The sequence below is a fragment of the Copadichromis virginalis genome, linkage group LG7 (genome assembly GCF_057382275.1).
Source record: "Copadichromis virginalis isolate Kocher_CV1m ecotype Utaka linkage group LG7, C_Virginalis_male_GT1.1, whole genome shotgun sequence".
Lineage (NCBI taxonomy): Eukaryota > Metazoa > Chordata > Actinopteri > Cichliformes > Cichlidae > Copadichromis > Copadichromis virginalis.
Window position 1 is genome coordinate 15,733,921 of NC_140624.1, and position 21,833 is coordinate 15,755,753.

At 42.2% G+C, this 21,833-nt stretch overlaps 2 protein-coding genes across 3 annotated transcripts; both read left to right on the plus strand.

Moving 5' to 3' along the window:
* Positions 1-1,091: 1,091 nt before the first annotated feature.
* LOC146704753 (cingulin-like protein 1) lies at positions 1,092-15,601 on the plus strand. Of its 2 annotated transcripts, none has more exons than XM_085462088.1 (19): positions 1,092-1,166; positions 2,345-3,411; positions 3,485-3,579; positions 4,962-5,067; positions 5,170-5,265; positions 5,365-5,513; positions 6,381-6,522; positions 6,609-6,821; positions 6,923-7,129; positions 7,212-7,316; positions 7,449-7,601; positions 7,806-7,976; positions 8,196-8,348; positions 12,405-12,494; positions 13,639-13,722; positions 14,351-14,475; positions 14,735-14,843; positions 14,946-15,109; positions 15,191-15,601. In XM_085462088.1, the coding sequence occupies exons 2-19, from the start codon at positions 2,551-2,553 to the stop codon at positions 15,267-15,269; spliced, it is 3,102 nt and encodes a 1,033-aa protein (XP_085318214.1). In that variant the 5' UTR covers positions 1,092-1,166; positions 2,345-2,550; the 3' UTR covers positions 15,270-15,601. The 2 variants fall into 2 exon arrangements, with proteins under 2 accessions (XP_085318214.1, XP_085318215.1); XM_085462089.1 differs by having other exon boundaries at positions 1,098-1,166; positions 2,530-3,411.
* Positions 15,602-15,678: 77 nt separating this feature from the next.
* Positions 15,679-20,007, plus strand: aqp9a (aquaporin 9a). The gene is made up of 6 exons (XM_085462090.1): positions 15,679-15,948; positions 16,100-16,226; positions 17,158-17,295; positions 17,479-17,597; positions 18,541-18,758; positions 19,251-20,007. The coding sequence occupies exons 1-6, from the start codon at positions 15,847-15,849 to the stop codon at positions 19,456-19,458; spliced, it is 912 nt and encodes a 303-aa protein (XP_085318216.1). The 5' UTR covers positions 15,679-15,846; the 3' UTR covers positions 19,459-20,007.
* The last annotated feature ends 1,826 nt before the right edge of the window (positions 20,008-21,833 follow it).

Here is a 21,833-nt window from a genome sequence, read left to right on the forward strand (position 1 = left end):
GCATGGTGTGCTGTGTGTCTTTAAGTAATGCGAGGAAACTGGACAAGTGAAGAAGAATCTGAAAGTCATGCCAGAAATGGTCTCAGTGGAAGGGTGGCTATTAAAAGCAGGAAACAAGGACGGAAAGTCTGCAGCACGCCAAATTACACCAGAACTGGATTTAAAATCAGGCCTCGTAGTGTGATGAATCCAAATTTAAATAATCTTCGGTATGTATGTAGGAGGTCAAAAAACAAGTACAACAGTGAGCGTCTGCGGCCATCTGTGAAACACGGTGGTGGCTCTGTCATGGTTTTGGCTTTCAGCTAGGGATGCTGGGCATCTTTGAATGTCCTTCATGGAAAACTTTTCCTGAAGTCTACTGAAAGGAATAACAAGAAAACTTGTCTAAGAGTTCAGACTGTGTTGAAGAATAAAGGCGGTCATAACAAAACGTGTTGAATTGCACAAACTCAGTTTTTGCTTTGCTTTTTGGTTTTTTGAATAAACTGCTGCACCTACTCCCAATTTTCCAAGTAAATTATAAAGTCACTCAAGACTTTTGCACAGTACTGCATATGCCACGAATTTGCAAATGTTGCCACAAATATAAATTAATACAGTTTTACAAACAATAAGAACTTTAGCCAAATATCAACAAGGCAGCTTCCTTTAAGACCTCTTTGAAATCAAATCTGGATTTTGTGTGAGTTGCCAGGTAAAAAAAAAAAAAAAAATCACCTGCAATAAAAAAAAACAAAACAAAACCAAAAAACTCCTTTACCCATGCCTTTATTTATTTATTTTTTAGCTCGAATATTTGTAGTTAAAATATTTCGACCCTTTCAAAAACAAATAAATAAATACATGAAAAGAAAGAAAAGAGGAAGTATTATAAGGATATGAATCCTAAATAATCATGAATCAGAAATAACTAAACGTGCTTTAGAACTGCAGAACTACTAATACAATTACATGTAGGGAATTCTTCGTATCATTATTATAGATTTATGTATAAGCCTACCTCAAAGCGAGCACTAGGCAGCAGCAGCAGCAGTCATATGATGTTTCTGTGTGACAGTGAACGCCTCTCTGAGCGGGGCTGATCATGTCTCGGCGGGTGGAGGCTGGACAGTCCGATCGGACAGAGGAGGAGGAGGAGGACAAGTCAGCGCTCACACAATACGGTAAGTTTGAGATTAAGAACAAAACCTGCTCTAAATAACGCGAACGACCTCAATCCTTCAAAGATACCCCATCTGCGGTGATCAGCAGCGCGTTTAAAGATGTTACTCCAACTTTTTACTACACCTTTTCATTAAGTCGCGGTCTTTTTACAACAGAAGCAGGTAGAGTTCTTGTATCCTTTTTAAAGTAGCGAAGTAAAGTTTATCCGGATAAAGTGTGTGAGTGGCAGATACTGTACTATCCAAGGACAAATGAGTTCATGTTAAGTACCTAGAATGACAAAGTAAGAACGACCCAATGAAACGTTAGAAGCTCTTATTACGCATGAACATGGCAGGTTGTAGAAAACCCACCAATGGGACAATTTGCTGTCTTTTTTTTTTTTTTAACCAAGTCATTTAACTTTTACTTAACATCAGCTGAGCAGTCGATTTAAGGGGAATTGAAGGGGGCTGGTCAATTTAAACTAACAGGACAAAGCAGCGGAGTGCTGTTTTTTCTACAACCTGGCAACCAAAAGTAGTTTATGACTGATAGGTGATTGGTGAAAGTTACTGTTTAGTTAGTCTAAGTTCAAACATCGCAATGAACTGAGGCTGGACTGGCTGAAAAATGAACATTTTTAATGTGTTTCTCTCTTTTTTCTGATTTTGTGGTGCTTATAAATCCCTTAAAACTATTATTATTATCATGATTATTTTCCATAACATTGATAGTTAACTAAATCAGCACATTTTGGAATAGTTAAAGGAAAAGATATACGCACAATAAAGCCATGTAGAGTGAAATAAAAATATATATATTATTGCCTACAATATATTGGGGTCACAAATGACCTCACCGGGTCACTTCTGTAAAAGTGTTGGTCATTCGAGGGTTATTTGGAGTGGCAGCATGCTAAGGATGGGGCTCGTAGGAAGACACCATACTGTCTTCTATTGTGTTTGTGTGTTACAGCCTCACAGTAGTGTGTTTGTTGACAAACATTTTCCTCAAGTGTCATACGACGGAGCGGATGACGAGACCTCTCCACCTCAGCCAGTTGTAGTCGTCATGCAGTTGGCTCAGCTCGGGCTGTACAATAGTACGCTGTCATTAGCACACAGAAAGAGCTGTTTTCATTGCACAGCAATATCAGGCACTCACCAGCATCCATTTATTGTGTCTTTATGTGCAGCTGTGGGAGGAGCTCCTTCGATGTCTGTCCTTACGTTCCCTCTTAAGCTCCAACCCTGCTCCAGTGTTTTGTAAACAGATGATAAGGCCTGACCAACCTGAAGCATCGGTTTTCAATTCACTCTCCCGTGCAGTCTCCCTCTTGGTGTCATTTTTAACATACCTGTCTGTGCGTGTTACCACCAGTTTATCTCCAGAGGGGTTGGGATGGAGTCTCACAGGCCGAGCGGTTCTCCAGACATCAGGACACAGAGGGGCTACATGCTGGAGCACAGTCACAGGGGCAGCCAGGACAACTCGTTTGGAGTGAGGATTCAGGTTCAAGGGATTAAAGGTCAACCCTATGTGGTTCTGAACAGTTCAAGCCAGGACAGCAACAGGGACGTTTCTGTCATCACTCACCAGGCAGGGTACAACCCGGGTATGGCGCGAAGGTCCATGGATGACAGACAGCTATCACCTGAGCCACAGAAGATGGTTAACTCCCCCGTGTTTAATTATCAGAAACGCCCAGAGATCATGAGATCCTACAGCCCTGAAAATAATAAACTGAGCCCGGGGTTTCCTTCACAAACAGCCTCAAACAAACCGACTACCAACGTGACCAAACCCAGGATCCCTCTGCCTGCTGAGGGCCCAGGAGAAGACCCTGCTGAGTTGACCCAGAACAAGGCGCCTCCATCTGGTGGACAAATTTCTCCAAGGTCCCCAAACTTAGTGGAGACCGACTCCATCATTTCTGTAGGGAAACTAATAAGCCAGTTTAACAGCAACCAACGGAGGGGAAGAGGCCCGAGGAACAGGCTGAACCTCGAGGAGTGTCGTCGGTCACGCAGCGTGGACAGCAGTCGAACCTCTGAATCCTCCTCGCCCTCCCCTTCAGCTAGCAGGAACTCGTCTCTGAAGGGCGGGATGTACCCTCCTGGATCGGCCAGGGCTCGACTCCTCAGTGGAGAAGTCAACTTAAAGCCACCAAGCAACAAAGATACGACCACCAAAGGGCTTCACAGAGCAGAGAAAGCATCAAGCGGTGACCGGGCTGATGAATCTGATGAAAGAGATGCACAGGTACAGGCTTTTGTTTTAGGGCAAAGTTGTCATTTGAAAGATCAGATTTATTTGCCGTATGTTCCCTAATCAGGTCACTCCCGATCTTCTGAAAGGACAGCAAGAGCTCTCAGTAGATCCAGCCGAAGACACGACGAAACAAATGCTGTTCACTTACCTGAAGGCTGGGTAAGTCCCCCCAAGCTTTCGGCACTTTACTTTAAAGGGGCAAACAGACATTTTAGGAACTATAGAGCATATATTTGATTTCTTGCAAATGGGTTGAATTACGGTGTTTGCCTATACCTTAAATAAGAGACTCCAACAGGAAAGGCAGCTTGATTTGTATTGTTAGCGTTTAAGCACACACTGTAAACTTGGAGGAGCAGCGAGCAAGGCTTTGTGCAAACAGTTACAAAGAACAGTGACCGGCACCTCTAAAGTTCAGCGTTTTCAATTTTGTTTGTTTAAAGTGCACAAAAGCAAAAGTTTAGAAATGTCAGATGACAGTGTTCTGGATTACTTTATAGGCTGTCACATTATTAGCTCTCTGAAGTCTAGCAAACAGGATATGACCTGTTGTGAGATTTAGACCCTTTTTAAAATAAATTATTAGCAATAACAAAGGAATTTTACTGAAATAAAAGTATAATATAGTTTCCCCTTTTTTCTTTTTCCTTAAAAAACAATTTAATTGACTTGGTCTCATTCTATATTCCCCCCCCTGCTCATCCACACCTCACCTGCAATGCCCCACATACTTCCTTACCAGTATATCCGTATATCAGACTCAAAATAGAGGAGTTGTGCACTAATGTGAACACGTGCGGTGGAGATGTTTGTGCTTTACAGACGATCTGGCAACATGGTTAACATTGCACAAACAGTACATACAATACTTATAAATCATAAACTCTGAAGGATGTAGACTTTATCTATACATTTTCCATGAGAAACAGCTTGTTTGAGCTTGAGATCAGATAAGCAAGTGGTCCGGGTGATGGGGGCAGTTGTCTAGGCTCCATCTAAAATATGTAATATCTTCCATAACGGCTCTGCTGTTACTCTAAACTATCTTAATAAACAAGTTTTGTTTCCTGTTTTCAACCTAATTTCCAATAAAAAACCAATCGAACAAAAACAAGTTATATTTGTTGTGTATAACATTGTCTCATTTTTCATAATAGTATATTCAGTACTCCCTGTTGGTCTAGTGGTGAGTGTGTGGTTGAGATCAGGCAGTGCAGTCTGATACGGGGAGCTGCTCCAGATGTGTGTTCTCAAGTCAGGAATGTAGAGCACGACCATGTTTTTACTGATAAAATATCTGCTGCACTTGGAAAGTTTGAAACATCTACCAGTGCCTGTTTGGTGCAATTTATTTACAAAAAAATGCTGAATTATGTGTTGTACCCCTAAGAGAGGTCAAGTGAACAATGTTTTATTTCTGCATACCAAAGCTACTTGACATCACGCTCAGAGGAGGTCCTGCCCTGCCGCAACCAGATCAAGTTTCATCTTTTCATCGGTGTTGTTACTGTGTTTGCTAAATATTTTTTCTTGCTGCCCAGAACGACTGATGACGACTCCACCACCCATAGAAAGGTCCACCTGCTCTTTCGGAGGATCAACAAGCTCAAATGGAGAACTGCTGCCAATGTGGAGCAGGAGGAGAAAGTCAGTGTTGGCATGAGATGTTCGTCAGGGCAGCTCACTCTCCAATGTGATTTATTGTGTTTGTCTGAAACTGCTTATATTATTGCAATGTTTTGCTTTTAGGACTACGAAGAGGCGATAAAGCTCCTGCGGGAGAAACAGGCAGAGCTGGAGAAAGAAGTGTCGGAACTGAGGCAAAGACTAGACGCTGAGATGAAGGTGTAGTGTAGCCCCATCCTGCTGAGTCACCTCCAAACAGCTCACTTCCTCTTCCTGTGACTGACAATGTCCCTGTCTGTTGTTGTTCTTTTCCTGCAGAATGAAATGACTTTAGCCAAAGCCTGTGAGAAGGCGAGGACAGAGAAGAAGAAACTTCAGGAAGAGCTGATAAAAAGCCAAGCTGAGCTCAGCCAACTCAGGGACAAGCTGGGAGAAGTTGAGGCAGAACTTCAGTTTACCAAAGAGGAGTAAGGCTGTGACCTTCAGGTCATTCACCAAAGCTTTAAAGTAAAGCTCTGCCTAGTGATTCAGTTTAATTTGGTTTTAATTATTTAGTGCCAAATCACAACAAATGCCTTAGTGCACTTTATATTGTAAGGTGAAGACACAATAATCAGTCAGCCCCCTAACAGCAAGCACTTGGCAACAGTGGGAAGGAAGAACACCCCTTTAAAAGGAAGAAACCTCCTGCAGAACCAGGCTCAGGGCGGGGCAGCCATCTGACACTAAAGTCAAACTAGACTCGCCAAGCCTGAATGTGTCATGTTTCTGCAGTTTAGGTGAAGCACTCCATATACAAACCGACTGTTGGGATTTAAATGGTCAGGTCCAAGTCCAAGTGCTACTGGTCATGAAAGAGCCCAGCACGTGCATTTTAAAATAAAAATGATACTGCACAGCCTGCTGATCTGGAGGATTTGTTGCTTTTTGACGGAACTAGTACTGCTGCCATATTACAAAGTGCTTTTGATCTTCTAAACTAAGCAAAAAGACAAATTAGTATTTTTCCCACTGGAAAAAAACTCAACAACATTATTTTAATGAAATCCTGAGATACAGAACTTTAACTCAATGCTGTTTTTCAGGGTCTTCGTGTAAGCCTCTGCTCATGCTCTCTGGTCACTTGAGTGCACTCTGATGTATGATTGGATGAAGGGCATTGAACTGAAAGCAGTTAGTTGAATACACTTTTGGTTTAGTGGTAGTTTGTTTCAAAAGTGAAGATTCCTGTTTTTCAGTCTATTCCAGTTAAGCAGCTTTTTGCAGCATTTAAGGAGAATAAGCGAGCTCCTGTCTTTGATATGAAATATGAATCTGTTCTCGTATGTTGCCAGGGTGGCTCAAATGAAGGCTGAGAAAGAGAGAGCTAAAGCAGAGATGCAGGACCTTCAGCAGCAGCTCTCAGAGATGCACGACGAGCTGGACCGAGCAAAGAAAGCAGAGGTGATAAATGAAGAGAAAGAAGTCCTTCTGCAGGTAAATGAAAGCCCGCGAGCCAAAATATAGCAGATGTAAAGCAGCTTTTTCCCTTAAATATATATTTGTGATGGTGAATTTGACAGGATTTATCCCAGCTGCATGCAGAATTTCAGGAGATGCTACAGGTGAAGGAAGAGCAGGAGGACTTGCTGCATCGCAGAGAGAGGGAGCTCAGTGCCCTGAAGGGAGCACTTAAAGAGGAGGTGGAGACTCAGGATATATACACCTCTGCTCTGAAGGAGGAGCACGAACAGGAGCTTCAGAAGCTGCTCGGGCACTTGGAGCTGGTTAAAGAGGTACCAGGAAACATACCTCCATTTGCTCTGATCTATCACACCCCTGTGTCACGTCATATTTCGATGTTGATCTCACACTTTGCTTTCGCCCTGTCTCTCAGAGCAATGCTCTGCTCTGCCAGAAGAAGCTCGAGGCGGAGGAGGAGAGCGGTGCAGCTAAGGTGCAACTGAAGGAGCTGAGCCAGGAGAGAGATCAGCTGAGAGGGAAGGTGCAAGAGCTTAACAACAAGTTGGAGCAGCTGAATCAGGTGATCCAGGAGTACAAAACCACAGAAAGACAGTTGGAGCAGAGATCAAAGCAGCTTGAGGTGAGGAAAGGGGTGCAAATGTAGGGAGATAAATGTCAAATTTTCAGTTTGTTCAGTTTTCTTTTGCTTCATGCCGTTTCAGAGGGAAAAGCAACAGGTTGAGGAAATGCTGGACGATGTGAGGAGGAATGAAGAAGAGATGTGTCAGTCTAACAAGTCGCTGCTCACTCGCTTGGAAGACGTGCAGGTATCAAGGAAATAAGGTTGAGCGGGAGAAAAATGGAGCACACTTCATCATGTCTACTATATCATATTATTTCATGAGCATCATAGCTATGCTCTTGAAATGAATTCTTTACTCTGGGTTTTCTTCTGACAGGGTAAACTAGCCAAATTGAACCATGAGCACAGAGACCTGAAAGAGAAGCTCAGGGAGGAGAAGAAGCAAGTGGAGGAGCTGTGGAAGACAAAAACTGAGCTGGAAGATGAGAGAAGGCTGCAGGACAGGGCCATGGAGCAACTGCAGAGGAAGGTGAGAGGGGGACATAAACTATTCTTTTAAGGCCTTCCAAAAAAATTCTATGTGTTCTTGGAGCCAAATGAGGCCTGAAAGTCTGCTATCTTAACCCTGAAGCCATGAGATCACCAGAAACAGCTGTTAAGTCTCGTGCTTGCATAACTTCTTTCATCTCCTATGTCTCGCTTATCTGAGCTCTTTGTTTATCTGCACGGGTAGATGAATGGCATCATAGAGGAGTGTGAGGCGTCCACAGATGTGCTTCAGAACCAGGTCGATGAGGCCAAAGAAAAGAGTCAGAGGGACTTGGCCGAGCTGCGGAGACAGCTGCAGGAAAAGGGAGCAGAGCTGGAGAAATCCAGACAGGCAGCCAAAAAACTGCAGGAAGAGGTGTGGTGCTCACCGTCTCCCTGATTCATCAGCATGAATTAGTCTTAGTCACCAAAAGAAAAATAAGAGTATGAGAACATGCACGTTTTGTATGATTTTGAATAAAAGTGGTCAGACTCTACGGATTATGTGTTGTCTGTAGAAGTGTCTGCTTTACTGCTCAGCACCGGACATTGCATGTTGCTTTGTGTTTAACCTTTGAGCTGTTTTCTTGTTCAGCTGTTTCCTCTGGAGGAGGATCTGCGGAGGTGTCGCAGGGAGCAGCAGGAGGCCCAGCTGAGGGGCCGGCAGCTGGAGCAGAAGGTGGAGGAGCTGGAGGAGAGGAATGTTGCCGCGATGGACGAGCGAGAGCGCCAGGTCAAACTCATGGAGGTAAAAACATCTCTGAACCTCCAGCTTGTCAAACTCAAAATGCAGCGGTGGTTACCACTGTTACCTCACAGCAAGAAGGTTGTGGGTTCAATTGCTCCATCAGGCTTTTCGGTGTGGAGTTTGCATGTTTTCTGGTTTTCCAAAGGCATGCATTTTTAGGGGCCTGGTTAACTGGTGAATTTGAATAGTTTCCTGTCTCTCTGTGTTAGTCCTGTGACAGACTGTTAACGTGTCCAGGGTGTACCCCGCTTCTCACCCCATGGTGGCTGAGATAGGCTCCAGCACCTCCTGTGTCATTTTATTGGATAAGCAAAAACATATGGATGGATTGATGGTTTACCTTCTGAAACAATATAATTACATTCGGATGGTAACAGAAACAAAATAACCTGTTCCTACCCCATTTTTTATTTTATTTTACTCCGTCCACACGTACACGGGTATTTTTGAAAACGGAAATTTTCCGTTTTCGTTTTAAAAAATAATCCCGTCCACACGTAAAGGCAGAAATGAAGGAAAACGCTGCTAGGAACATGCCAAAGCAGCAGGTGGCACTATATTCCTAACCGTGTAGAAATGTTGGCCAATCAGAAGTCTAGAAGCCTCGGTGGGAAAAAGTAAACAAAGCTGGGGCATAGAAGCAGAACCGAGTCGTATGTGTGGAGGGACAGTAACTGTGTGTGTATATGTAAGCATTTAAACACTGCAGAGACTACAATTAACAGTATTGTAGAAATTCATTTCACCGAAACAATAACGTGGCGCACACTGTGACGTCAGAAAAGGCGCACATCTTTGACGCTGCGTTTGTCCACACGTAAATGCAAAAACGGAGTTTTAGAAAATATCCACCCTGGCCGGAGTTTTTTAAAATCTCCGTTTTCAGTGACAAAAAACGCCGTTCACGTGTGGACGAAAGGTGCAAACGCATAGAAAAATCTGCGTTTTCAAAAATACCCGGGTACGTGTGGACATAGCCCAAGTGAACACAAGACTGTTGGTAACACTTTGGCTACTTCCACACTAATGCGCTTTCATTTGAAAACGCATCGTTTTCTCTCCGTTTTGGCCTCCCGTCTACAAGGCGTTTTGAAAATGAATAAATTTGAAGACGGTGCTTTCGCGTCGCAGTGTGGACAGCGAAAAATGAGACCTTGGAAAACAATGACGCATTTTAGTCATGTGATGCAGTCATGTGACCAATTAAACAAAGATAGCGGAGGGCAGTAGTGATGGGTCGTTCGCGAACGAAATGGCTCTTAGAGCCGGCTCTTTGACGTGAACGACGCGAGCCGGCTCCTTATCGCGAGCCGTCACGTGGGTTTTTTTTTTTTTTTTTCTTTCTCTCAGCCTCTCTCTCGCACTTTTTTTCCGCTTCACTCTGCACGCGAGCCTTGTGCTTTATGCTGGGCAGAGGGGGGAGGGGCGGTAGTTACACTCAGTAGCACAGGAACAGAGCCAGAGAGAGAGAAAGAGAGGCAGGGACAACAACATTAGAAAGGTATAGTAATCATCCACAACTATTTTCGGTTGCAGATGATAAAGGATTGAGAAAGTTTATTCATGCAGGTCCATATGACAGAGAATATGCATGTTCTTTTAGTTTTCATATTATAATTTATATTTAATTGTGTTGTGGTTTGCAGTGTTTTGTGTTCTTTTCACTTTAAATTTGTGAAAGGAAAAAGCTGAAAATTTAAATAGTTAAAACTTGAAATGTGAATAGTTGATTTTTGTATTATATGATTTATTTATTACATTTTATGTGGAGTGAATAAATAAAAGTATATTTACGGTGGCCCCTAGAGACAAAGCACATACAAACTTCAAATCACGTACGAACTCTGAAGCATGTACAAACTCCAAAACACGTAAAAACTCCAAAACACGTAAAAACACGTACAAACTCCGAAGCACGTAAAAACTCAGAAGCACATAAAAACTCAGAAGCACATAAAAACTCAAAACACGTACAAAAGACAACAGAAGTGCTCCAGGATGCTGGGCGCAGTGTTGAGCCTTTGTTATCTTGTGGCTACACAAGCCAGCAAGTACCAACGACCGGATTTGGTGTGTGGTAATAACAGGTAAATGAACTTTTTTTAAATTATTTGAATATATATATGAGTGCCTGTGTATAAATACACAAACAATACACACATGCTTTCAATTGTGTAATTTAAGTGATCTAGTAGCTCGACTTTGGAAGTTCAGTTCATGCTAGAAATGTGTTTTGGAGTTTGTACGTGTTTTGTCTCTAGGGGCCACCGCATATATTTATATATAAACATATATAAATAAAACCACTTGTTTTTATGTTAGTAATTCCTTTTGTGCATAATTTTATATTATTGTTAATAATAAATTAATTAAAGCAACAAAACAACCTGAAGAGCCGGTTCGGAGCCGAAAGAGCCGGCTCTTTTTAGTGAGCCGAACCGAAAGAGCCGGATCTCTAAAAAGAGCCGGAAATCCCATCACTAGAGGGCAGCAGTTGTTTTGTTTGCTCTCAATTTCGACAGCCCTATTAAAGATAAATATCAGTTTGTACATGCTTCAGATAGCTTTTCTTCAAATTTGTTAATTCTCACTCGCTTTTGCAACTTTGTACTTTTGTGTTACTCGCAGCAACAAGTCCACCTCATCGGTAATCCATTTAAAAACTTGACCTTTCAAAGAGCCGGAAAGTAAATATGCGGCAGACAGAAATCAGGCAGGCCGAATCGTCTTGCGTTTCACGCATGCGCAGTACTGGAACGTAAGTGTTTTCGGCCGTTTCAATGTAGACGCACAACTCTATCCGGGCTAGTGTGGACGTAGCCTTTATTTCACCTTAGTTAATATAATTATTTGTTAAAAATATTTTACATTAAACATTGTAACAAATTGAGCTTAATTGTATCTCCAAACTAGCCAAGGAGTGGAAGTCCTTTTAGTCAGCTGTTATCATCCGTAATAGAATTTCATATAGTCACAGTATTTAAGTTGTTTTAGTCTGGATACTGTTCTGCTGCCCGTGCAAGCCACTTTGCAACCCACCTATTGCCCACCCCCTCCTTTTCCTGTTATTTCTAACTCATTCAGTGGGCTGCCTGCTGTTATTTATGTCTGCAGTGTTCTTTACTGTTCTTGCTGTTGCTCTTTCCACACCAGAGTTTCCAGATATGAGGGGAAAGGTGCTGAGGTTCCCAGGGCAGAATTAGAGAAAAAAATGACTGCAGATGGAAAAACAATCCTGTAATCACTTAAGTGTCTGTCTTACAGTGTCTGCTCATTTACCTACATCCCTATGGGTGCAGAAAGGGAAAGGTTAAAATGAAGCATTGTTAAACTGTCTTTTCCAGGTGCTTGCCTCTTGTTTATACAGACCTGGAGCGAGACTTTTTACTAAAATTTGTGTGGCTGCATTAATAAAACCAAGTAATACAAAAGTATCTCAGAGTTCACTGTAGATCTAATCCTCCAGTTTAAGCTTAAAGATGAAAATCTACCCACATGGTTAGATGGCAACAGTAATATTCCCAGCTATAACACGTGTAAGAGCGCGCAGTCACACACGTAATGTTTACCTGTTCCTCTGCGTGTATTTGCACTGTCACCTGTACCTGCTCTGGGTGAGGAGAAGTTCACTGGAAACAGCGTGTCGCAGCTCAGCCCTGTTTGTCTTGCCGATGCAAAAACATTACACAGTGATACCAGCGTGCGCACTGTTGACACTTTGTATCAACCGAGGAAGAGCGTATTTACTGTTGAAAGTTATCAGACCTGTCCGACCGTTCTCAGAAACCTTCTTCTACCTACCCCCACCCCCCACACACACACATCCACTGCTAACGCAAGCAGAGTTTAACATAATAGCAAAGCGGGTTTTTTTGTGCATTTTTCCTGAAGGCTTCCTTGTATAATGTTACCCAATACCCTCGTCTAATCTGAGTCAGCTTTCTAACCACATTCTCCAGAGATAAATATCTCATGTCCCCTGTGCTTCCAGCGTGCAATTTAAATGAAGTCGATGATGGTTTGAAGCATCTTTTCATTCATTTCCTCTCCTCTCAGGAGCGCATCAGCCACCTGGAAGAAGACCTTTGTGATGAGCGCGGCAGTGCTGACCGCTTGATGGAGCGATTAGACAAAACCAAGGAGCAGGCAGGTTTACTCCCTTGTTGTCTTTGCTGTTTTTTTGTGTGTGTGTTTTTTTTTCCAGATGAAGCTCACATTTTGCATTTTTCTAATGCTCATGAATTTCCCTCCACAAAAACAACAACCTACCAGTGATAGATTTATTGCCTGTCTCAATTTTGGGCCCTCAGCTCTGTTTTGATCATAAACAGATGTTGAGCTGAGAGCTCAGATTTCTCTGCAAACACCCAAAGCTGCTGATGTTTCTGAGCTGCGCGTAAAACAAGTTTGTTTTGTTGTTTCGTCTGGTCATTAATCATGCTTCTTCACCGCTTCCTCATCTTCAGTGTGCTTTTAATGCTGGCCTACGTTTAGGGGAGCAAAGTAGTACACAGTAGGTGACACAAAATGCTCTTTTGGTTAAACTACTAAGCCCCCCACCCCCACTCCCTGCTCCCCCAAAAAACAGCTAACTATTGTGAGCAAGTATTCACACTCCCTCCTCTGGGCCTCTGGATGTTATTAGTGAGGAGAGCCTTTAGATCTGATGTGTCCGCTCAGACCGGACTGAATTTCCTCTGTTTTTATGGAAACCTTTTATTTAAACTGAAAGTTTGTAATAACACATGGTCTTGTTTGCAGTCAGTATTGAAGAGAATGCATGTGAACGGAAAGCAAGTTGTGAGGTTTAGTGTTAAAGGAGAACCCTTGTGCACATTTCTAGTGCCTTATATTCCTTTTAAATCAATGTTTCTTGCATTATTCAAAGGTTACCCTGCAATTTATACTTTGTCCTCCTCTCTTTAAGCGAACTTTCCTCTGATTGGCTGCCCATCACAAACAAAACGTTTGAACGGTAGGAGGTAGATGCGTCTGTCCTCACAGCCTCCGGGCAACTCTGTGCATCTGAGATGCCTTTGTGTCTCTAAGCAAGAATATCAATTTCTTTGACGTCACATTGAACCAACAGGGAAAAAAACACCTCAAACTGAGTGTTTAGAGAAAATAAGTAAAAGTCTACTTTCAGGGGGAAAACATATGAAGTACAAGCTCAGCAAATAATAAATTAGTAGTTCAGTGTCCATATGTCCCAGCTGTATTTCTTATGTGCGATGTTATGCAGTACATGTATAATGGATAATAAAAACTATGTTTCTCTCTGCATTAACAGATGGATCAGATGCGGAATGAACTGATGCAGGAGAGATCTGCCAGGCAGGATCTGGAGTGCGATAAGATAAGCCTGGAGAGGCAGGTAATTATCCCTAACCCCCCAACACCAGACAGCTAAACAGAGTGAAATCATTTCTGGAGAAAAAAAAATCTTAAGGTGGAGTCAATGTGATGCAAGAGACTGCTGCTGAAAAATGAGGGTTAAGATCCAAGTTAGATACTCAGCTCTTTTAAGCTTTTGCTTTTAAATAATAACCAAAATCAAGTGAAATACTCATGTAAATGCATGTGGAATAAAATCAGCATGGCGTTCAAATTGTAAGATTCATGTTCAATATCAGCATTGATGTTAATGGTGTTAATGGAAACCTGCTCAAAGGTGCCCTGCAGAGTTTTTTTTTTAAATTTCTTGTAAAGATACAAAAAGGTTCAGCTTACTCTCAGCATTGCTCACCAAACTGTATTGCTTACATGCTTGAGGGTTAACAACTGTGCAAAGTTTTGCAAAGCTTGTTTTTTCCTACTTTGTTTAATAGACCATTGCCTCCCCCCTTTGGATCCGTGGAATAACAACCTCAAGCTCTTACATTCTTGTGCAAGAAGCAAACAAAACTGCGACCACCCTGAGAAACTACTGCTTCATGTTGCTATTACAGATTTTTTTTTTTTTTTTAAAAAGCTAAAATTCTTCATCGTATTCTCTCTGGCAGAATAAGGACCTTAAAAGCAGAGTGGCTCATCTGGAAGGTTCACAGAAGAGCAACCAGGACTCACTCGTCTCCAAGCTCAACATCCGCATCCAGGAGCTGGAGGAGAGGTTGCAAGGAGAAGAGAAGTGAGCAAACACACAGCAAAAAGTGACCTTACTTTAACAACTTCTCATCAGTTTTAGACATTAATATGGATTAAGGCTGTATGGATCAGTGCAACTACAGAAACTCAGATTCTTGGTCCTGGCTCTCAGTGAGTGGTGGACCCATTTATCACTTGGTTGTAAGAAAAATCATCTCTGGTCTGCACACTAGGAGTGTGTTAAGTTACACAAAGCTGGAGGAAAAAACAGGCACATGATCCCTTGTTGCTTTTGCTCTCAGGGACAACAACAACTTACAACAAGTGAACCGCAGGCTGGAGCGCAAGCTGAAGGAGATGAAAATGCAGGGAGACGAGGAGCGCCTCAACCTGCAGAGCCAGACGGACCAGGTCGACACATCTTTAACCATGAATAAAACCTTGTTACGATGTTCTCTTCAGCAGGCGACTCGACTCGTGATTCTTTATCTCGTTTTTCCCCGAACTCTGCAGCTGACTCAGAGGCTAAAGACGGCGAAGAGGCAGATGGACGAGGCGGAGGAGGAGATCGAGCGTCTGGAACACGCTAAAAAGAAGTTGCAGAGAGAGCTGGATGAGCAGATGGAGGCCAACGAGCAGCTTCACAGCCAGCTGAGTGCAGTGCGGAATGAGATGAGGTGATCGATCGCTCTCTGCCTTTAACATGCCGCTGCACTAAATCACGTCATCACCATCATTTAATGTTTTTGCTTCAACAGGCGGAAGAAGAAGGCCACTCCCGTCACTAAGGTCGCAGAGGACGATGTGAACGACTTAGACGACCTGGGATCTGACTGACCCGCGCTTAAAAAGAATTCAATCTGGAATTTAATGTCACTGTGAACATTTCACAATTGAGTAAAATGTCATTAACAACTCAGGTGTGACTTCCACCTTGAGCTGCATGGCACCTTGCCAATGCTGACCTCTTGTGGTGATATTTATAACTGCATTATCAGACCAACTTGATTATTCTTAATCTCTAATTTATTCTGTTGGTGTATTAATGAATATGACGTGGCGTGAACGTTCTTAAGATAATAACTAAATGCACTAAAATGCTTTTTTCAACATTCACCAGTGTATATACGCCTCCAGACACTGAAATAAATACAGCTGTGTGACATTTCTGTCAGTCTGAGACTTTGACTTTGAACAAAAAAATGAGAGAAAGCTTAGTTTAAATGTAAAAACAACACAAAACTCGTCTGCTGGTAACCCTCAGCTATGAAACTCTGTCAGAATGGTAGTTGTACGAATGGATCAATGGCCTGCTCTTAATGGCTGAGGCTGTGCAGAGGTGGAGATGTGACTCTAATGAGCTCCAGGGATTCAAAGCGCCTGACAGTTTTGACATCTGTTGGCACGGCGATACATGGAAGTACAAAACAAGAGAAGCATGAGGCAACACTGTGCTCTAAAACATGGAATATTTAAGGAATTTCTGGCAGAATTCCTGGGAACGTTTGTCTTGGTTGTAAGTATTCTTTTCTTTTAGAATGAAACTATTTTTTTTCTCAGAAATCAAACATTGCATCTGCTCGCTTTAGAAGTTCCTGTAATTCCTTCAGCTGATTTGATTGCTTTATTTCAGTTTGATTAATGATATGTTCCTCTCTGTTTGTCAGCTGTTTGGCTGCGGCTCCGTCGCTCAGACCGTCCTCAGTCGAAACACCCTGGGCGAACCCCTCACCGTCCACATCGGCTTCTCTGTAGGCCTGATGATGGCAGCGTATGTGGCCGGTGGAGTTTCAGGTAAATGCCGCTTTTAATGTTGCTCTTATTTAGTTAATTCTTTATTTCTGCTGACATAAAGTTGGCCTCAGATGGGCTGCAAGACCCCGATTAGCTCTGCTTAATTTATGCATGGCCAGCAGAGCTGACACACTTGTGAAGAAAATCAAAAGTAAAAAGTTTTAACATTGTAGTTGTTAAAAGTTTGTTTAGCGTTCTATCTTAACCTCTTAATTTATAGTCAATACAAACCGTCTCTGCCAGAACATATAAAACAATCTGACACGACTCTCTTGTACGTGCTGCTGTAATAAAAACATTGATACTCATGAGGCATGCAGCTTGTAGTATTAAATCTTTATGGCTTCCTGTCCGGCCATGTGCCACCTCCCCCAGCTCCGGCATCAACAGGAAGGTGCCAGCTCTCTGTCCAGATCCACCAAATGTGTACTGACCATTGATTTATTAACACAGCCTCTCTGGGGTCGTACATAACCCTGGGCACTAAATGTCCTGCAAACTGCATTGATCATAGGCTACGTTCATCTGTCTATAGCAGAGACCAGACTCAGTCCCAGTGAGAATGCTTACTTCATGTGAGCAGGGGTTTGAATTGAATTAAATCAAACCCCCACCCATAGTATTTCATGAAGAGATATAACAGGCAGGTTTCTCATATATATATATATATATATATATATATATATAAAAACTACCTGGCCTTATTAAAAATAACAACAGAATCTTTTTTGTTTTTTTGAGGTAGTGACCTTTATTCTGCCTCTAAAAAAACAAACCGTGAACCGCCCTGGGGGGCTGCTCCCCTGCTGTTGCCTCTTGTAAATGTGACAGCCTCACTAATGATGGAGAGGATATCATGCCAGCCACCCACACATACACACACACACACACTGCACCCCTCTTTTACTCTGTGCTTTGTCCTCTCTCCCAGGGGGCCATGTGAACCCCGCTGTGTCTTTGGCCATGGTAATTTTGGGCAAACTGAAGATCTGGAAGTTTCCTTTCTACGTCATCGCTCAGTTTCTTGGTGCTTTTGCAGGAGCTGCTGCAGTCTTTGGATTATACTATGGTGAAGCCTCCTTTGCATATGTATATAAAGCCATAACAAGTGTTATGTAAAGAAGTGATTAAGTGCACAACACTCAGCTGCCGCTGTGAGAATATTTTAACCCTGGGTTTGACTGCACAAGATAGAAATGGATCCCTGTGACTTGTTGCAGTTATGTCAGATGTCTCTTTGTGCTCCTCACAGATGCCTTCATGGACTTCACCAGTGGGATTCTGTCAGTGACGGGTATCAATGCAACGGGCCACATTTTTGCCTCATACCCCGGCAGACACCTGTCAGTCCTCGGCGGCTTCATTGATCAGGCAAGCTCTAGTCGCGGTGAACCACTGACCTCCGCTCTCTTTCTGCCTCTAAATACTGTAAAGTCTGGCCAATGTGGCTAATGCAGAATCGATCGGCCTATTTAGTCTGAGAACACCCCCTTTTCGGCTCACTTTTGGCCCTAATGTCCATTTCCTGGTACTCTGCAGAAGGTCACATTTACTTAACGCCATTTCCAGTCTGTTTATTTGTTGCAGCAATACAAAATTAACACGTCTGCTTGTGTTTCCAAAGATGGTGGAAACCACAGCAGGTAAAGCGCTGCGATAAGTCTGCTTAGTGCGATTGTGTTTATGCAAATGTTATTTTCATTCTCATGCTCAGAGGTCAAGTACGATTTGAGTCAGAGTGAATCATCTGCACAGGGATCAGAGTTAAGACGTTGCAAATGTGATTTAAATGCACCCAGATCACTATACACATTAACTGGACATGTTTTATTAATTTGTATTCAGATGTTTTCAGTTAGAAAATTATAGTTATTTTATAATAGAAGTTTGAAGAAATTCACATGATGGCATATTATATGACTGTGAAGTAAACAAATAGCTTAGTTACTTCAAATTGCACAAAAATCCCTCAAATAAATGACATGAAATGAGTTAATGAATATATTAATATGTGCACTGGTCCGCGTTATAGAACATTAAACAAAGAAACAATATATAAACAATATATATCTAATATATCAAATAAAAACTACAGCTGAGTTGTGCTCAGCGTTTAGACTGTATCCATGGCTTATGTCTTTATTATGATGTGCGTTGTGAATTTAATAGTCTGATGGCAGATGGGTAAAAGCTGTCACTGGGAAACTGCTGCTCCATGTAGTATATTATTGTAATTGGGATGTTACCAGCGTTTATCAAAGCTGCACAGCCAAACTCATCCATTAATCAGAGGTTTGCTGTTCCTCTCTCGAAGGTGGTGGGAACAGGTATGCTGGTTTTGTGCATTCTTGCTATCATCGACGGCGGAAACATCGGAGCTCCTAAAGGCGTCGAGCCGCTGGCCATCGGCCTGATCATCATGGCCATCGGCGTGTCCATGGGGCTGAACTGTGGCTACCCCCTGAACCCAGCCAGAGACCTGGGACCCAGACTGTTCACAGCTGTGGCAGGATGGGGGATGGAGGTCTTCAGGTAGGTGGAGTCGAATCACATATAGATGATTATATGATGATGATGGGTGGGCAGTTTGGCCATTAGGTGAAAAAGTCTAAACGTGGTATTATTATTAAAATGCGTGGAATATGTAACTTCTGAAGGATAGATCATTAATGTATACAAAGAAACTATGCATCACATACTAAATGTACACTTATGTAGTAACTTTATTTGATGATCTCTTACTTACAAAATAATTTTGCAGTTATAAACATGTGGACACATTCTGTGAAATGAAAATGTAAATACAGACATATCTCCCTGCCTCTCTTCAAATCTTTCATTGAGCTATTTATCGAAGTGAGCCCGTGCTGGTGACACGTGTTACATAGTGTCACATGCGCTCGACAGATGCAGTCGATGCTTGTGCATGATCCGATGGAGGCACCGGCGATCAACAGCTGCCTCTTTTTTCTCCCACTGGTGTTTTTGACTCTTCCTTCCTGTTTCCCTTTTCTCTGCACGCAGCACCGCAGACAACTGGTGGTGGATCCCAGTGGCGGGACCGATGGTGGGGGGAGTGGTCGCGGCCGTCATATACTACCTGTTCATTGAGCTGCACCACCCCCACGTCGAGCACGAGAAGCCCCAGGAGGAAGAAGAGGAGGACGAGGAAGACGAAGAGGATGATGACAGCAGTCTGAAGGACAAATATGAGATGATCACGATGAGTTAAGAAGACTTTCACCTTCAGGACTGAGCGCTTTTACTGTCAGTCAGATGAACACCAGCGCAGCTTCCATCTGTAAGGACAGGATCCATGTGTCAGTGTCATCTCATTGGTAGCTGTATAGGCTGTAGTTATACTTCAAGCTTTTTTCAGCCCGATACACCACCAAAGACTTCCATGGGTCTAAATAAAAATAAAATATATTTGGAAATGTTCTGAAAACACAGAATAACTTTTGCTCGATTGCCTGTTGTTGCATTTTTCATAAACTCATGGAAATCTCAGTCCTGTGTATTTGAGATCATTACATAAATATTAGCAGCATATGTGTTGTAAATACCATTTTGTATATACAAAAAAATTCTCCTTTTTTGCATATACTAAAAATAGAATATTAGTTCTGCATGCTTGCAAGTTCCCTGTTACATTTCTTTGTGTTTTTCTCAGTGGTTGTCGTGATATTTGCGTATTAACTTCAAACTTTTTGTGCTTGTTTTGACTTTTTGCAAAACTCTCTTACTCACTTTTGTTTGTCGACATTAAAGTTTCTACAAGTTGCAACTTCTCCTAAGATTTTTCTCTTCACCGCTCTGCTGCATTTGTAATAGAAAACTGCACATCAACCTAAAATGAGATGCTCAGTTGATGTAAACATTCTCATACAAGCAGTTTGTAAATTGCTCCACAGACGAAGTATGTCCTGTAGAATGTGATCGCTCCAGCTAATGTCCCCAATGCAGATGAAGGAGCTGAGACTCAGTGGGTTGTCTGATTTTACTTCCACCAGGAACCTCAGGTGGCAACTTCAACGCTGCAGAATTGTTAGAAAAGTCAAATATGATGGGATGATAAGACTTAAAAGTGAGAAGCTTCATCATTGTTTCATCTGGGGGATTCTCACCTTTGAGTTAAAATAAGAATACCAAAAGAATTATTTTAATAATATGGATTGAATTCTAGTTCTGATAATGTTCAAGAAAACCCATGTTAAATAAGAGCTGTGAAGTGGAGAAAAACTTGTTCCAAGTTCTCTAACTTGACGAGTGCTCCTGTATAACATGTGGAAAAGAAGCTATAAAATTTGAGAATAATTTAACATCCAAACAGGATAAATTTAATTCAAAGTCTCCGTTAGCTCAGTTAGCCATGCTTTTTTTTTAAGGTTTTCCAAAATAAAAAATAAAAGTAGTAAGCTAGTAGTAAGCAGCTGTAGCACAAACATGTTGTTGGGCTACCTGCTTCATTCCTTCAGCATTCCAAGAATAGTTAGAAGTGAGTCAGATTTAATGTTAAGTTCCATTATATTGAAAAAATATTTTGGATATTTCCAACAGAAATCGGTGTAAATTTAGGCCCTTATATCTCAGAGTCTCGGTACGTGCCTCTTAAATCTAGCAGAGTAAAAGCACACAGGCATATGAAACAAGTACAAGTAACTCAAAACTCTGTGAGTAAATGGATCATTATTTACAGTCCATATGGCTTCATACAGCAGTTCAACAGTAACACTAGCAGAGAGACAGCAACAATCAGGGGACAAACAAATACTAATACTAAATTAGCTGATATATAATCTTATTCTAAGCTGGGGAGCAGCTACAGAGGACAGAGTGGGCAGTTTGTAGACGGACATGAAGATACATGTGCAGGTACATGTGATTCTTGCTTCTTGTCTTTCATCCCTTTTTCAGGCTTTGAATAATGTGGGGTGACGGTAAAAGAACTGGGTCTGGGGATTTTCCATGTACACAAGTAACCAAGACTAATGACTAAACCCCTCAGACTGACTGAGTGTAGGAGCACTGAAAATCCTCTGGCTGCTGGACAACGAAACAAGCATTCATTCTGCGCAGGTTCTTTGTTTGTGCTGCTGCCTTCATGGTGAGCAGAGCCTTGCTGCCGCTCAGTCCACAAGTGCCCGTTTTACAGTCGTGCTTTTGTCACTGCAAGGAGAAACAAAAGGCACACTGCTTGCTGATCGGCTGTGACATCAGCTCCTTGCAGAGAGCTGGAACTGTAAATGCAGAATATTGATAATATCCTCTGTGTTACGCTGTTTCAGATGTAGAGGGACATAGATGTGGGAGCTGTGGGGGAATTGTATGAGAATGGATCACAAAATCAGTACATATTCAATCACTGGTGTAAACGTACTGGAATATAAATGAGACACAAAATACTAAACCTCATCCCTTGTTCCTGGATTTAATAAAATCGTGTTTACAACCAGCAACTGTAGCCGAAGAAATGCGCAGAGAATCGATAGCGGGCCACATTCCCCTGCATGTGCAAATGCATGCTCCCTGGATTTGACTTACTTTTTTATGGGTGTTACATCATTGAATGCACTCATGGAGCAAAGTGATCAATAAGTATAGGCA

Coding starts and splice junctions, on each gene's coding strand:
- aqp9a (XM_085462090.1), top strand. CDS start 15,847: ATGGAAGTACAAAACAAGAGAAGCATGAGGCAACACTGTGCTCTAAAA. Junction 17,296..17,478: donor AGTCTTTGGATTATACTATG/GTGAAGCCTCCT, acceptor TGCTCCTCACAG/ATGCCTTCATGGACTTCACC. Junction 17,598..18,540: donor TCGGCGGCTTCATTGATCAG/GCAAGCTCTAGT, acceptor CCTCTCTCGAAG/GTGGTGGGAACAGGTATGCT.
- LOC146704753 (XM_085462088.1), top strand. CDS start 2,551: ATGGAGTCTCACAGGCCGAGCGGTTCTCCAGACATCAGGACACAGAGG. Junction 3,580..4,961: donor TTCACTTACCTGAAGGCTGG/GTAAGTCCCCCC, acceptor CTTGCTGCCCAG/AACGACTGATGACGACTCCA. Junction 12,495..13,638: donor TAGACAAAACCAAGGAGCAG/GCAGGTTTACTC, acceptor CTGCATTAACAG/ATGGATCAGATGCGGAATGA.